Here is a 15,236-nt window from a genome sequence, read left to right on the forward strand (position 1 = left end):
CCTCAATTCCTTTGAGGCTGTAAAGCTGATGGAAGGCCCAGCTTGGCTTTTCCAGCGTGGGGAGGCATGTGCTCTGCTGGCAGGTCTGAGCTCTTCCTCCTTTCTGGCTTCCTCATGAGGCCTCATGACCACAACACAAACAGTCCAGAGAGGACAAGGAAGGCCCACGAGGTCACACAGCACAGCAGAGTGCAGCACAGACATACTCCAGGCCCGTGTGGCTGCCAGTGGTCCATGGGGTTCCTGAGATGCTGGTACTATGGGAACCACCCTAAATTGCCCAATGTTTTCTCCCTACAGTCTCTAGATAGCTGGGGCACCTCCGAAGATGTTGATGCCCCCTCTAAACGACACTCAACCTCTGACCTCTCAGATGCAACCTTCAGTGATGCCAGGAGAGAAGGCTGGTTGTATTATAAACAGGTCCTCACCAAGAAGGGGAAGGTAAGGTGGCCTGAGGAAGGAGGTTGGGCTGGACACAGGCTGGCTCTGGTAGAACTTTCCAGGTCCTCTTACATCTGTCCTGAAGCCTCTGTAGCCAGAAACAAACAAACAAACATCACCTTAGGCTCTAGCCTGAGGAATTAAGGTTTGATGCCAGAAAGAGCTTCTCAGGGAGGGGGACTTACTGAACCTCAAAATGGAGGTTAGCAGAGAGGCGCTCCTGATGTGGGAGCACACAGCAGGCTGTTGTAGAATCCTGACCAAACCATTCTTCAGTGATCCTGAATGACCACTGAGGCTATGGTAAAGGAGCAAGGCCAGGTTGATGCTGAGGCCCAAGAAGGAAGCAGAGTCCAGTTCTCTTGGGGATCCTATGAGGCCCTCAGGGCGCAGGCTTGGCTTATGGGCAACTAAACCCTTAGGGCTCTTAGAGCCAAAGATTTCAAGTGCTCATGTGACTTCCTGGGGTGACTTAGTGAGGGATGCCCTGGAGTAAGAAGACCATTTAGAAGCCCCCCCAAGATCCAGGTGAGAGACAAGGACTTGAGTCAGTGGGTAAGGATGGGGCAGGAAGGGACCCAAGGTATTCAGAAAAGAAGACGGGGCTCTGGTCTCTCAGCTTAGAGCCCAGGGCTGCAGAGAGGGAGGAAGAGGAGGCAGGGTGTTTCAGACAACCCTGGCCTTGATTCTTGATAGCTTGGCTTGTTTCTCTGAGGGCTCCGGCCATAGAGGTTGTGACTCAGTGTCAACAAGGAGAGCTGAGAAATGCTTTTCTTAACCTGCTGCTAAGCATTTAAAAGACTTGGTCTGAATCTGAACAAGGGTGTATCATGCTATGTGTGGTGAGATCAGTCTGTACCCCAAGCTGTTTGGGAGGCTGAGACAGGAGGATGGAAAGTTCATGACCTGTCTAGGTTACAGAGTGAGTTCAGGGCCGACCTTGGCAACTTACTAAAATTCTGACCTTAATTCTGACCTTCAAGTTACCAAAATAAAATGTGAAACAAGGGCTGGGGGTGTAGATTATTGGTAGAATGTTTGCCTAGCAGGTGTGAGGGCTTGGTTTCAAGTCCCAGTCATAACACACACACACACACACACACACACACACACACGTTTCTTTTGGGCTGTGCCTAAGGAACTCTTGCCTGACTCATGGGAGGGCCTGGGTTCCATTCTAAGCATTGGGGAAAGAGTATGAGGAAAGTGAGGCTGGGGTCCCCACAGAGCTTGGTCCTTGGGGGCTGCTGTCCTCCTTCCTTACTGCCATTACAGGCATCCCTCGGTATCTGGCGGGGTGGCTCCAGAAGCCTCCCTGGGTACCAGACACTCAGAGACACTCAAGTCCCTCATATCAAGCAGATTAGCACCTACATCTGGCTTATGCAACCCTCCATGCCCTGTCATCTCTGGATGACACACGTTGCCTAGTACTACGTATTGCTGTGTAAATAGTTGTTACCGCAGGTTGTTTATGGGATGCAGAGGAAACAAACCATCTGCACCCCTTAGTACAGATGCAGGGTTTCTTCCTGAGTGCTTCTGACCAATGTTTGGTTAAATGCGTGGTTATGGAACCTAGAGAAGGGATGCCCCCAGGGCTGGTACCCGGAGGGATGCACTTTGAAATCGTCAGACTTAGAGTCCTGCACAGCCACACGTTGTTGCGTGCGTGTGGCCTCAGGAGCACACTTACGTTCCTTGAGCTGTAAGATGAGTCAAGAGGGGTGAAGTGTAGGTTATGTAGGCCAGAGAGCACTGGAGTTTATGGACACAGAGCCTCCTGGGGACTTAAGTGAGGGAGCCAGTTTGCCCAGTCCTATCCCCTTGGGGTCGATGACCACAGAGAAAGTGCTAATTGCTCTTCAGTGGCAGCCCAGGGAGCTCAGAGGCTCAGCAGGCTGGGGCTTAGGAAGACATGAAGGCTGTGGGGGTCTGCAGTGGAGAGAGAGTGGGTGGGAGGGAGTGTGCAGGGTGAGACCCCTCACTAAGCGCTGGAGGGGAGGCTCAGAGGAGTGTGTCAGGAGCCAGGTTGCCTAGAGAGCCCAGAGCAGGTGGTAGAAGGGGAAGTGGCAGTTTGATGCGTAAGGAACTCTCCTGTCCTGAGATGCGGGATAAAAAGCAGGGAGATGTGATCTGGGGGCGTGGTGGCTCACGCCTTTAATCCCACCACTTGGAAGGCAGAGGCAGGCAGATCGCTGTGAGTTCAAGGCCAGCCTGGTCTACAAAGGGAGTCCAGGGCAGCCATACACAGAGCAACCCTGTCTCAAAAAAAAAAAAAGTAGGGAGATGTGTGCCTTTGCTGCGAGGAGTCTGTGTCATTGCTGTTGTCTACTTAATCAAGGCCCTGGGATGGGACCAGGAACTGTTTTTTGTAAGAGATTCTAGGGAAGAGGTTGCCTGATGGCCCCAGGCTGAGGGAGGTAGAGGACAGGCCAAGTGAGGCTCCTGGCTTCCGGCTTGGCTGGTGAGGGAGAATCTCCCTTGAGCCTCTGGCCATGTGAGGAGAGGATTTGGGGAGAAGCAGCTCTATTGGAGCTGTGTGACCCCACAATACTTTGGCTGAGGACCTGTGAATGGAAACACATAAGAGGAAGCCCACCCAAGAGTCCCTGTAGTCCATCAGGTGTGTGCACGCACCTGTGTGGCCTCAGGGAGAAGGAGGTGACGGCCCAGAGGCAGGCAGTCAGTCTAGTCCCTCTCTCCCTCTTTCCCTCCTTCCCTCCCTCCCTCCCTCCCTCCCTCTCTCTCTCTCTCTCTCTCTCTCTCTCTCTCTCTCTCTCTCTCTGTCTCTCTCTCTCTCCTGCCTCTGCCTCTGCCTCCTGAGTGCCAGGCCAGGATTAAAGGTGTGGGCCACCACAGAGTCTTGACAGGAAGTAGAAACTGGGAAGGTGAGGCTAGCTAGGAAACTAAAAAGATATAGGAAGGTGGCAGTCACTCCAGGAAGGGTGGCCTAGGAGGGGCCAGGTGGGTGGCTGTGTGAGCTTTCCAAACAAAGCCTGGTGTGGACAGCATCTTCTAAGCCAATGGTAGAGAAATGTCTTTGAAACATTTCTCCCAGGGAGCTTGGCTCCCCAGCTTTGGATGGCCTGGGCAGTGTTGTCTGGGCAGGGACAGGCACTGGCTCCTTGGTTCACTGACCAGTTCTGAAGCATAGGGGCTTCCACTCTCTTGCTGCCCAAAACCCAGTGTCACTTGTGTACCTGGTGCCATGCCTCAGACCCTGGGTCTACCTGGGGTTCTGTCTTATAGCCTTATGTCATCTATACCAATAGTCTCAGCCACCCTCTCCCATCCTTGGCCTCCCTCAGAGACCACCAGTGGCCAGGCGGGCACCTGCATGTGGCACTCCTTATGCCAGAGCCACTGTTGGAGGGGCTTGACCATGGCGCTTGCTGTTTAACCCTCGTTACTTGTCTTTTTGTTATTTAAAGATTTGTTGTTGTTGTTGTTGTTGTTGTTGTTATTATTATTATTATTATTATTATTATTATTATACAGTGCTCTGCCTGTGTATACATCTGTAGGCCAGAAGAGGGCATCAGATCACATTATTGTAGATGGTTGTGAGCCACCGTGTGGTTGCTGGGATTATTATTATTATTATTATTATTATTATTATTATTATTATTATTATTATACAGTGCTCTGCCTGTGTATACATCTGTAGGCCAGAAGAGGGCATCAGATCACATTATTGTAGATGGTTGTGAGCCACCGTGTGGTTGCTGGGAGTTGAACTCAGGACCTCCGGAAGAGCAGTCAGTGCTCTTAACCTCTGAGCCATCTCTCCAGCCCAACTCTCATTATTTGTTAGCAGCGATATTGATGCCTGGGGAAGACTTGACTTACTCAGGGTTATCCGGCTGGTTGGTCGCAGAGGGGCCCTCGGGGCCACCTCACACTAACACAGTCATTCTCATGGAGCAAGAGTCTAATTTAGTACATTAGTGTTAGGGCCGTTCCGGTTGGCACTGCCTTGGCCCAGCTGCTCTGTGACGCTAGGCTAGGCTCATGGCGTAAGATCTACCTAAGTGAGCTGGGCATGGCTGCTTCAGCCCTGCTCTCTGGAGGGCCCTGGAGCCCCCACCATCAGGACATAAAGCACACTCAATATTAGCGAATGAACACTTGGCCTGTACTCAGCCCAGGGCTTGGAGCACCTGTCCCAGCAGCTCGCCATGTACCCAGGAAACTCAGCCAGGACCTGAGACTATGGGGCTACCCACAGGGCAGTGAAATAGTCAGGGCACCTGGTCAAGGTCCTGATGACTGGCAGCTCTGAAGGCCTGGAAGGAGGCAGCCACATAGAGAAGTGAGAGAAAGCCGAACACTTGGGAGGCAGAGGCTTGGAGATTAGGGCTTCAAATACAGCCAAGCGCGATGGCGCACGCCTTTAATCCCAGCACTTGGGAGGCAGAGGCAGGCAGATTTGAAGCAGGAATTTAAGGCCAGCCTGGTCTATAGACAGGGCTAGGGGCTGGAGAATCTAGCTCAGTGCAGAAGACTTACCTGACACGTGTAGGCTCTGGGCTCAATCTCTAACACAACAACAACAAAGGACAAAGTGGAGCGGGATGGCTAGGTGGCTCGGCAGGCAAGGGTGCTTGCTGCCAAGCCTGAGAACCCAAGCTCAGTCCTAGGACCCTCATGGTTGTGGTAGGAAACACATTCCTTCAAATTGTCCTTTGACTTTAACTAGCATTCCACGGCACACCCACGTTTTCCCACCCATAAAAAAATAAATAAGTGGTCGGGAGAGGGTACGCATGCCTGTAATCCCAGCACTCAGGGAGGCAGAGGCAGGTGGATCACTGTGAGTTCGAGGCCAGCCTGGTCTACAAAGTAAGTCCAGGACAGCCAAGGATACACAGAGAAACCCTGTCTCGGAAAAATAAATAAATAAATAAATAAATAAATAAATAAATAAATAAATGGGGTCTGGGAAGACAGGGCACAGGAGAAGAAACAGCTAGTGTGTGGGCCCTAAGATAGGAAGGCTGTGGCAGTCACTGGTAGGCAAAAGCCTGGTGGCTTGACAGACAAGAAACATGGAGACGAGTTTGGAGAGGGCCAGCATGGGGCCTCAGCGCCTTCTGTTTGCTTCACGGGGGCCACCCAAAGGAGAGGTAGGTTCCTTCACTCTAAATAAAGACTGTGGGGCTGCTGCCTGGAGGGCCAAGGCAGGAGGGCCTCGGAAGGGCGATGCCGGTGTCCAGGTGAGGAGGACGGTGATGTGGGCAGGCTGGCAGCACCCAGGTGAGGACACGAGATACTCTTGGGAGCATGAGAATTGATTTCTGATGAGCTGATGTCAAGGGCAACTCCCAGGTTTCGGGGTGACTGGGCGGATTGACCGAGCTGGCAAAGATGGCACGAGGGTGAAGAACAGGTTTGAAGGCCGAGACTCATGCACTACAGTGAGCAGCGAGCATGAGCCCTGCCCATGCTACATGCAAGTTACAGGCGGGGTAGGGGTGGGGGAGGGTTGCTGAGTAGGCTCGGAGCCATCCAAAACTGGGCCAGTGCCTACTGCAGGCTGGAACTGTGTGGCTGGGCGTGGCCACAGGTGTGCACGGTATCCCTGCAGGATGTGTGCAGGGTGAAGAGAGCTCAGGGCAGGACAGAGCCTTGAGGCTTCTTTCCGAAAGGCTTCCTTCTCTGTTGCCTGTTCAGCCAGGACTAATGCTTTGTTAGCAGGCGCTGTCCACATAAGGGAATGGTCAGGGCCATCCTCGCCCACGATCTGCTAGGCACGCCCCTCCCTTCCACCATATCTCCAGACAAATGTCTCCAAGTGCCAGGTCACTTTGGGCCTGGGGACATGGCTCAGTGGCTAAGAGCACATGATCCCCTTCCCCCTCCGACAGGGTTTCTCTGTGTAGTTGAAGCTATACTGGAACTTACTATGTAGACCAGGCTGGCTTCATACTCTGAGATCTGACCGCCTCCTCCTCCCAAGTGCTGGGATTAAAGGCATCTGATCCTTTTACAAAGGACCCAGGTTCAGTCCCCAGTGCCCACAGGACAGATGACAACCATCTGTAATTCCAGGTCCAGGCAATCTGGAACCTTCTTCTGACTCCCACAGGTAGCAGGCACGAACGTGGTGCACATGCATGCAGACAAAATATTCCTACACGTAAAATAAAATGATCTGCAGGTCTAGAGGCTGGATGGAAAGCTGTGAAGGGCCTGAGCTGTGGTGGCGCACTCCTTTAATCCCAGCACTCAGAAGGCAGAGGCAGGTAGATCTCTGTGAGTTCGAGACCAGAGTGAGTTCCAGGACAGCCAAGGCTACATAGAGAAACCCTGTCTTGAGAAACAAACAAAACAATCAAAGGGCCCAAGAGAGAGCCAGAGGGATTGGGAGAAACCCAGGAACACAGTGCCTCATGAGTCAGAGGCTGGTGCACGCCTTTAATCCTAGCATGGGATGTGCAAGGGCTGGCTGGCTAAGGTGTTTCTTTTTTTCTCCCTCAAGACAAGGTTTCTCAGCCAGGCAGTGGTGGTGCACACCTTTAACTCATAGAGATCAGACTGGCCTCACACTCTAAGAGATCTGGCTGTCTCTGCCTCCCGAGTGGAGGGCTGGGGCTAAAGGTGTCCGCTGCCACACCCAGTGGCTTGGTGAGATTTTATGCTAGTTTGGGGAGCTGTTCCTTCTTGGATCCTCTTGTCTGGCAGTTGCTGGTATTTAAGAGTAGGAGGAAGTTGGCATGGGGGGCGGGGTCTGGGCAAGTGGACTGAGAGACCACAGGCTGGCTGGAGGCTGTCCAGGTACATGTGGGGAGGCTGAGTGGGCTGGGGTCTGTCTCTATAGTCCACGGCCTGCTGCTTCTCAGCCTCAGGCAGCCTCGTGGCGGGCCTGGCTCTCACCGCTGCCCTGTCTCTTCCACCCTGTGTCTCTGCAGAAAGCGGGCGGCGGCCTGCGCCAGTGGAAGCGCGTCTATGCCGTCCTGCGGGCGCGCTCGCTCTCGTTGAGCAAGGAGCGGCGGGAGCCCGGGCCGGCGGCTGCGGGGGCTGCGGCGGCCGGCGCAGGTGAGGACGAGGCGGCGCCCGTCTGCATCGGCTCCTGCCTGGTGGACATCTCCTACAGCGAGACCAAGAGGAGGCACGTGTTCCGGCTGACCACCGCTGACTTCTGTGAATATCTCTTTCAGGCTGAGGATCGGGATGACATGCTGGGCTGGATCAGAGCGATCCGGGAGAACAGCAGGGCCGAGGGCGAGGTGAGGCCCTGGGCTTGTGCCCAGCGGGCCACCAGGGCAGGGCAGGGCATGGCAGGGCAGGGCTGCCTCTCAGCTGCTGTGACCTGGGGTGGCCACACTCTGAGCCTCACTTCCTCTCCTAGAAAAAGAGCGATTAAGAATCCACCTTGGCTGTGAGAGAGATGTAAAGGGAATAAATACATTTTAAAAAAGAATCCATCTTGGGCCTGCCTACCTGGGTTTGGGTGTGAGGACAGAGGCTAGAGAGCAGCTGGCACCCTCAGGCTCCAGTGACCAGCCAAACAAAAACAGCTGCAGCAATGACAGTAATTACTGTTATGATTGGGACTGCCTTGGGCAAGCTCTGGCCCAGAGAGGTCAGCTCCAGGCCAGCCACAGCCTCTGTCAGGCGAGAGTAAGCAATCTCCATGGACCAGGTGTAGAATGAGCCCAGATGCTGCACTGTCTTGAGTCAGAGGGTGGACACACTGACCTTAACCAAAGACTAGGTTTGAACAGCAGGTTAGGTGCAGGGGTAGATAGGCCTAGGGATTTGGAGAGAACTTAAAAAAAAAAAGGGCACCCCTGCTGGGGACTGCCCCATCTCTTCCTGGTCTGCGCAGATGTCATTTCACACACCTATGTAGAGGAAGGTTCAGTCTAGGGGCTTGGAGGCTGGCATCCGCCAAGGGGGCAGTGTGCCTAGGCTCCACCCAGGTGGCATCTGGGTGACCCTCTCCCTGAGGACAAGTCTTTTGCTGGCAGGGTTCTCCCCTCCTGAGGATAGCCTCTTCTTTCCACGGCAGGAAGCCTGGGTCTCCTGCTCTCGAGGCCTGAGTTAACTGTAGTGGCTGCCTGTAGTCGTGCGCCCTCCGTACCTGACAGGCCTGGGAGGAGTTGCTGCCATGTCTGCACCCCAACACAAAGGCTGCTATGTCCACCCCGGCTATGCTTATGGCCACAGTGACCGAGGCTCAGAGATGTTAGGCGGCTTCTCCAAAGTCACCCAGCTGCCTAGGGAGGTCAGCCCTGGCCTTTGTCCAGCCAGGGTCTACGCTGTCTACCTGGTGGATAGGGGCGAGGCTGAGGCAGGGGCCAGGGAGGAGTTCCGGTGGGGTGCTCTGTGGGGACTGATGTGGCTTCTCTCTCCTCCCCCTGCTGCAGGACCCCGGCTGTGCCAACCAAGCTCTGATCAGCAAGAAGCTTAATGATTATCGCAAAGTGAGGTAAGGCCTGTCCCCCCAGAGCAGCCTGTCCCCCCAGAGCAGCCTGTGGTTGGGAGTTGTCTCTCGTGGGAGAGGATGGAGGCCAGTGAAAGCGGCATGCCCCACATGAAGACATCCCTTCCCTCCCTTCTTCCCTCTGCAGCCATAGCTCTGGGCCCAAAGCTGATTCCTCCCCTAAAGGCTCTCGGGGCCTGGGAGGCCTCAAGTCTGAATTCCTCAAGCAGACTGCAGTCCGCGGCCTCAGAACTCAGGACCAGGCTGCAGGAAGCAAGGGTAGGTGGGCTGGGTGCAGTGTGTGCCTGTGCGGGGCGGGGTGCCTGCCCGTGTTCGTGTATCTGCCCTGAGTGTGAGCCTTCCAGGAGCTGCAGCCTCAAGGGTTCAGAGCTGAAAGCTTCACCCACACATTCTTGTTGGGCGGCCTCTGGTTTCTTTGGGAATGAGAGACTCACGCTGCAGGCAGCCACCATCTTTACAGTCCTGGGCCAGAGAGATTGCTCGGGGCTTAGGAGCATCCAGAGGGCCTAAGTTGGGTTCTAAGAGCCCACACCTGCCCACGGTCCAGCTTTAGGAGATCCGACACCTCTAATATCTGTGTGCACCCCCACCCCCACCCCAACCCCACAACCCACAAGCCACACATACAAACATAATTTTCTTTCCTTTGGTCGTGCCAAAATGCGGGTGGTACTCATGCATCACAGGTTGGTCCTTGAGGCCACCAACAACCAGTATGGAGACAGGATCTCCTTCCTGCGGGCTAAGCAGCACGTCCTTTCAGCCTTCTCTCTCGGGAGTGATTTTCAAACTCCCTAGTTCTTTGATGAAGTACCTACGTCCTAGTGTGTGGGTGGCATTGGATGTGCGGGACCCTTCTGAGCTCCTCCAGCTGACCCTAGCTCTCTCTGCCACTGTTCATCCTAGAAGACAGTGCTGCAGCTCCCAAAACCCCCTGGGGTATCAACATTATCAAGAAGAACAAGAAAGCTGCTCCGAGGGCATTTGGGATCCGGTTGGAGGAGTGCCAGCCTGCCACGGAGAACCAGGTGGGTCCCCACAGCACTAGGCAGCACATGGAAGGCCAAGGCAGGGAACCAGAGCTGTAGGAGTGTGGTACCAGCCCCCTTCTCATCACACACAAAGAGAGGAGCCCTGAGTCCTGCAGAGGACCCTGCTGAACGGAGGCCCACCCTGGCCTGTGTCTGAGTCCGTGACCCTTAGAGGGGTCAGTAAGGGCTTCCCCTTGGGTGTCCTTACAGCAGCTCTGCCCTTTGTGCTCTCGCCACGTTAGCCTCCTACAACCTCCAGCGACATCCCTAAATCCCTCCCCCCTGTCTGTGCTCCCAGCGTGTCCCCCTGATCGTGGCTGCCTGCTGCCGTATTGTGGAGGCACGGGGGCTGGAGTCCACTGGCATTTACCGAGTTCCTGGCAACAATGCAGTGGTGTCCAGTCTGCAGGAGCAGCTCAACCGTGGGCCCAGTGACATCAACCTGCAGGATGAGGTGGGTGTGGTGCGGCTGTGGAAGAGGGACTGTCGGGTCCACTCACTGTGTGCTACTTGTCATTGGGCCAGAGTGTCCAGGTGGCAGGAGAAAGCCTGTCCAGTCAGCCATCCCCGGCAGGCATCTCCCAAGGATGGCTCTGAGACAAATATAGCCCTGGCCTGACGGGCACTGAGACAGAGGCAGGGGTTTTGTTTTTTGTTTTGTTTTGTTTTTTTTCAGAGAGGATCCTCTGTGTAGCCCAGGCTGATCCTTTTGCCTCTGCCTTGTACATGCATGGCCCTGGCAAGGCAGCTGTCCTCCTGTGGCTGGATGACAGTTTTGCATGAGCACTTAGGACAGCCGAGTTCTCTCAGTTAAAGTCAAATATGGTCAGAGATGGGGCTGAACACTGCTGGGAATTAACTTCCAAGAGAGCCAGCCAGGGAGTGGTTTTAGGCCTCCTGCTACTACTGCCCCGCCCCATTCCCCCATCATCCTGCCTTCCCTTCCTCCTCTTTGCCGTCCTTTTAGCACCAGGTTGGACAAAAATGGGATTCTGACTGGGTTCCATGGGCCACTGAGGTCTGCAGAGCCCTGGCCTGGAGCAAGGGCATGTGCCACGGTCTCAGGGTAGCCAGCCCCCGAGGCGGTAGCCTGGAAAGAGAGGCTGAAGCTGAAAGCAGCTTGTAGACGTAGCTGGCACGACACCCAAGAGCCTGTAGCGTGGGTGCCAGTTCTCAAATGAGTCCTAGAGTCTGAGGGTTCCCAGAGGAGCTTTGAGGGGCCACGTAGAGGTCAAGACCTCCTTTGCTAGAGCGAGGGCCACCCTGCTTTGCTCAGAATATTATTTTGGGTTTTTTGCCTCATCTATTTATTTACTTGTTGGGGACCCACATGCACTATGTATGTTATGGCACACGCGTGGAGGTCAGAGGGCAACTTATGGGAGTTGTTCCTCGCTTTCCATCATGTGGTCATGGGCCTCGAACTCAGCTCCTCAGGCTTGGCAGCAGCGTCATTACCTGTCGAGCCATCTCTCACTAGCCCACCATGGCTTTTTGTATAAGATTTTATTTGACCAAAGGGGCTCTTTTTCATAAAGGTTTTGGTGGGGGCGGGGAGGAGAGGAGCCGTGAATCTGGCTAATGAAGCACCGTAGACCCTGTGACACAGTATTTTTGTCTTTGGGGAACGGGGAGAGAAGACAAATAGATGTGACTTAAAGGACAAGAGAAAAGTGATCTGTCATCAAGGGCTTGTGTATGAGAGGAGGGAGAGACTGCTGAGGGCAGGAGCCGGGGTGGGAGAGCTCCTGAAGGTATGGGAAAACATGGCAGCCCTGGCAGGGAGTGGCAGCATTGTTTAAAGCTCGTGGAAGGATTGGAAGGTTGGACAAAAGGTGGATACACGTTCTGTGTTTGGGGGTAGGGACTGTAAGGCCCAGAGCTTGGGAAAGCTTCCTGGAACCTTTGACCTTGATAGTTCTTATGCTGGGAAGCACGGCCAAGATCGAGGCTAAGCTGGAGTGATGCTGAAGCAGAGAAGACAGCTGTGTGTGAGGAGGGTAGAGGGTGAGGGAGGAAGCCGGGAGGTGCTGGGACCATAAGGGTCTGGATGCCTTCATCGGCCCTGAGTAAATGGAGGCAGAGAGGAAGGGAGGAGGGGCAGAGAGACCAGAAGGGAGAGCTGGCCGGTGCATGAGGAACAGGGTCACTTGAGGAGAGGCTGAAGGAGGAAATGAACCAGCGCGTGGCCCCATTAGATTTGAGTTGATGGTACATCACCTGTATGGGTTGGCAGCACCCTCAGGCCATAAGTAGAGTCATGTGACATCCCAGGACCAAGGGACTGCTGTCTGGGAAAAGGCAGAGTGCCACCAGCTTGGAAGGGCAGGACCAGGCTCGTAGGGAGCTGGGGTGGGAGCAGACCCTGTCACGCGAGACCAGGCTGAGTGGGTGGTGTGGGTGGTCTCAGGTTTGGCATCTGGGAGATCAGAGGCCCTCAGCCCTCAGGGTCCGGGGTGGGGAGGTAAGGAATAAAGAGGGGTACGGAGGTGCTACCCAAACGGGGTCAACATGCAGTGAAACACATCAGCTCACCTTAGCCAGGGAGAAGAGGGGCCAGAGCTGGAGGGCGGCTAGCAAGCATGCCCAGTGTGCTGGCTGGGTGTTTTGGTAGCAGGCATCACTTGAAACAATTTTCATTGCTTCGGGGAGTCAGTGGTGTGAGTGGAGCCAGTGGGGAGGGCGATGCTGGGGACTCTGTGGCACTGAGCTGAGGTTCTTTGTGATGAGTGTGCACAGATAGAATTGTGTCCCTGTTGACCATGGTCTCTGGCTCTCTGCGCTGTTCTGAGCGGTTCCCGCAGGATGGCTAAGCCCAGCATTAGCTACAGCATGTGGCGTGTTGGTGCCCCCTGGTGGGCAGAATGACCTGGCGGTCCCTTCTCGGCTTTACTAGAGCAGTTTCTTTTCCACAGCTCAGTGGCCATTGGGGGCAAATTCATTATGGCGCATGAGTGTGGTATTGTATTGGAGGAAATTTGGCACCATCTGTGGCCTATGTCCACCCACAGGTGTGGGGCTTCCCTTACTCTGTTAGGAAAACCAAAATAGCCTGACTGGAGAAAGATCTGGGCAGGTAAAAGTGCTTGCTGTGCAAGCCTGATGGTGAGTTTGACCGTCCCCGGAGCCCCCAGGGAAAGGAAAGAACCGACTCCCCAACTGCGCCCTCTGACCTCCCCATGTGCACACACCCAAATGTGCTAGTAAGAAGCAGCATTTTTAAAGTAAGAAGTTCTGGGGAGATGGCTCTGTGATGAAAGTGCTGACCAGGTCTCAGGACCAGAGTCCAGAGTCCCAGCACCCATGGCAGCCACCTGCAGTTCCAGTCTTGAGAAGATGGAGACAGGCTCTCCAGAGCAAGCTAGCTAACAGGAGCAGCCGCACGGGCGTGCTCTGGGATTGATGGAGACAGCCTGCCTCGATGGATAAAGTGAGAGAATGGTCAGGTCTCCACAAGAAGGAACAAGTACACTGCCACACACATGGCGTACACACACGTATGAAAATGGAAAAAGACCCCCTGGGGACAAAAATCACCCCTCACGTAGATCATTTGGCTCCCTGCTCCTCACAGAGCACAGCCTCCTGGGAGATGGTGACAAACAAGAGACGATACAAGAAAGTCAGAGAGCGGTGCAGATGGCATGGTAGTGGCATTGATGGCAGCAAGGCAGGGTGGGAAGCCATTCCCGTGAAGGGCAGAGGTGGAGAGTTCAATAGCGGGGCCACATGTGCAAAGGACCTAGGATAGGAAGGAGTCTGCGTGTGAGTCCGTGCTGTGCACACTCGGGCTCTGGGTGAGGAGGGTGTCCTGAGGAGCACTCTTAGCTGGATGGAGAGCATCAGGAGGCAGGTGCTGGGCCTAGCACTTATGGATACACTGGAGGGGTCCAGGCATGCTCATGTGTAGGGCAGCTCCCCTCATTTCTGGCCCCCACATTTGGGCCCTCTTGCTTTTAGTGGCAGGCACTATGGCCCACTGGGCTTAGCTGGACAAGCATGGCGGGCTGGGTATTTGGGTGGCCTTGCTGCCCCAGGAGCTGGTGTGGGTATGGGAACGTGGGTACCCGCGATAAGCCTGCTGTGTCCTGACGTTTCTGTCCCTCCTTAGCGCTGGCAGGACCTCAATGTGATCAGCAGCCTGCTCAAGGCTTTTTTTCGAAAGCTGCCGGAGCCCCTCTTCACTGACGGTGAGTAGTGGGCAGGAGTGGGAGGTGAGCCAGATGGCCACGCCCCATCCCGCCGGCCACGCCCCATCCCCGCCGGCCACGCCCCATCCCGCCATTCCTCGTCATTCCTTGCCTCGCCCCCCTTTCTCTCTTTCTCTCATGATCTGGGTTGTTAGTTTTAATTTTGAGTTTTTATTTTATATGTGTTTATTTTTATTACATTTAAACACACCAAAGAAATGGTGATGCGTGTAAAACGCGCAGCCTTTGCAGCTGTGCGTCAGTCCTGTCGCCCTGTCCTCCCTCCCTGAGGTCGTGGCCATGCTCCGAGCATTCACTCTAGTCCAGCGCTGCCCCCGTAACGGTTCCCTGAACAGGGACTGTTATCACACTCCTTCATGGGCCAAGACACAGGGGCTCAGAGGGACAAAGGGACTTGCCAAGGTCACCCAGCCTGTATGTGGCACAGCCAGGAGTCCACCTCAGGCCTATCTCTAGCTCATTAGTAACAGCTTGAGCAGGTTTAGCCGCACATGCCTTTAATCCCAGCATGCAGGAGGCTGAGGCAGGAGGATGGTGCTGATGAGGCCAGGCTGGACTACATAGAGAGCTAGAAAACAAAAGCCTGTTTCAAAGACAAAATTACAAGCTGGGTGTGGTAGCATACACCTTTAGTCCCAGTACTTGGAAGGCAGGGGCAGACAGATCTCTGTGAGTTGAAGGCCAGCCTGGTCTACATAGTGAGTTCCAGGACAGCCAGGGCTATGTGGAGAGACCCTGTTTCAAAAATCAGGTACAGACAAAACCAGTTCTGCCGTTCTGTTGTGTTTCTTTCCTGACCTTTATGCTGTGAGTGACACGCCCAGACCAACCCAGGGTAGAGTAGGGGAGTTTAATGACACACTGGTGAGTGTTGACAGCTGGCTCTGCAGGTGAAAAAAGTCCCGGTTTGTTACATTTTCCAATTTCCATGGTGTAGATACTCTCTCACTGCGACTTATTTCAAGCCACTGGCATCCTGTCCCCAGCACAAATAGGAAAGAGACTGTGTCTGCACAGCCAGTGTGAGCAGGCTATGTAGCCAGTGTGAGCAGCAGTGTGAGCAAGCTGCACAGCCAGTGTGAACAGCAGTGTGAGCAG

At 54.5% G+C, this 15,236-nt stretch overlaps 1 protein-coding gene across 9 annotated transcripts in view; it reads left to right on the forward strand.

Annotated features, from left to right (window-relative positions):
• The window catches only part of ARHGAP23 (Rho GTPase activating protein 23), a 331,343-nt gene that overhangs the window by 42,048 nt on the left and 274,059 nt on the right, over window positions 1-15,236 (forward strand). For 8 of the 9 annotated variants that reach the window (XR_014773313.1, XR_014773314.1, XR_014773315.1 and 5 more), the window contains 7 exons: window positions 301-444; window positions 7,359-7,676; window positions 8,820-8,881; window positions 9,024-9,154; window positions 9,803-9,924; window positions 10,226-10,381; window positions 14,039-14,117. Coding sequence is in view for 6 of the 9 variants with exons in the window: in XM_084751071.1 (XP_084607197.1) it covers window positions 301-444; window positions 7,359-7,676; window positions 8,820-8,881; window positions 9,024-9,154; window positions 9,803-9,924; window positions 10,226-10,381; window positions 14,039-14,117 (1,012 nt within the window). In the remaining 3 variants the exon portion in view is untranslated. The remainder of the gene's footprint in view (window positions 1-300; window positions 445-7,358; window positions 7,677-8,819; window positions 8,882-9,023; window positions 9,155-9,802; window positions 9,925-10,225; window positions 10,382-14,038; window positions 14,118-15,236) is intronic. The other variant, XM_084751068.1, reaches the window with a different exon arrangement.

Source organism: Acomys minous, assembly GCF_964271855.1.
Source record: "Acomys minous genome assembly, chromosome: 12".
NCBI classification, from domain to species: domain Eukaryota; kingdom Metazoa; phylum Chordata; class Mammalia; order Rodentia; family Muridae; genus Acomys; species Acomys minous.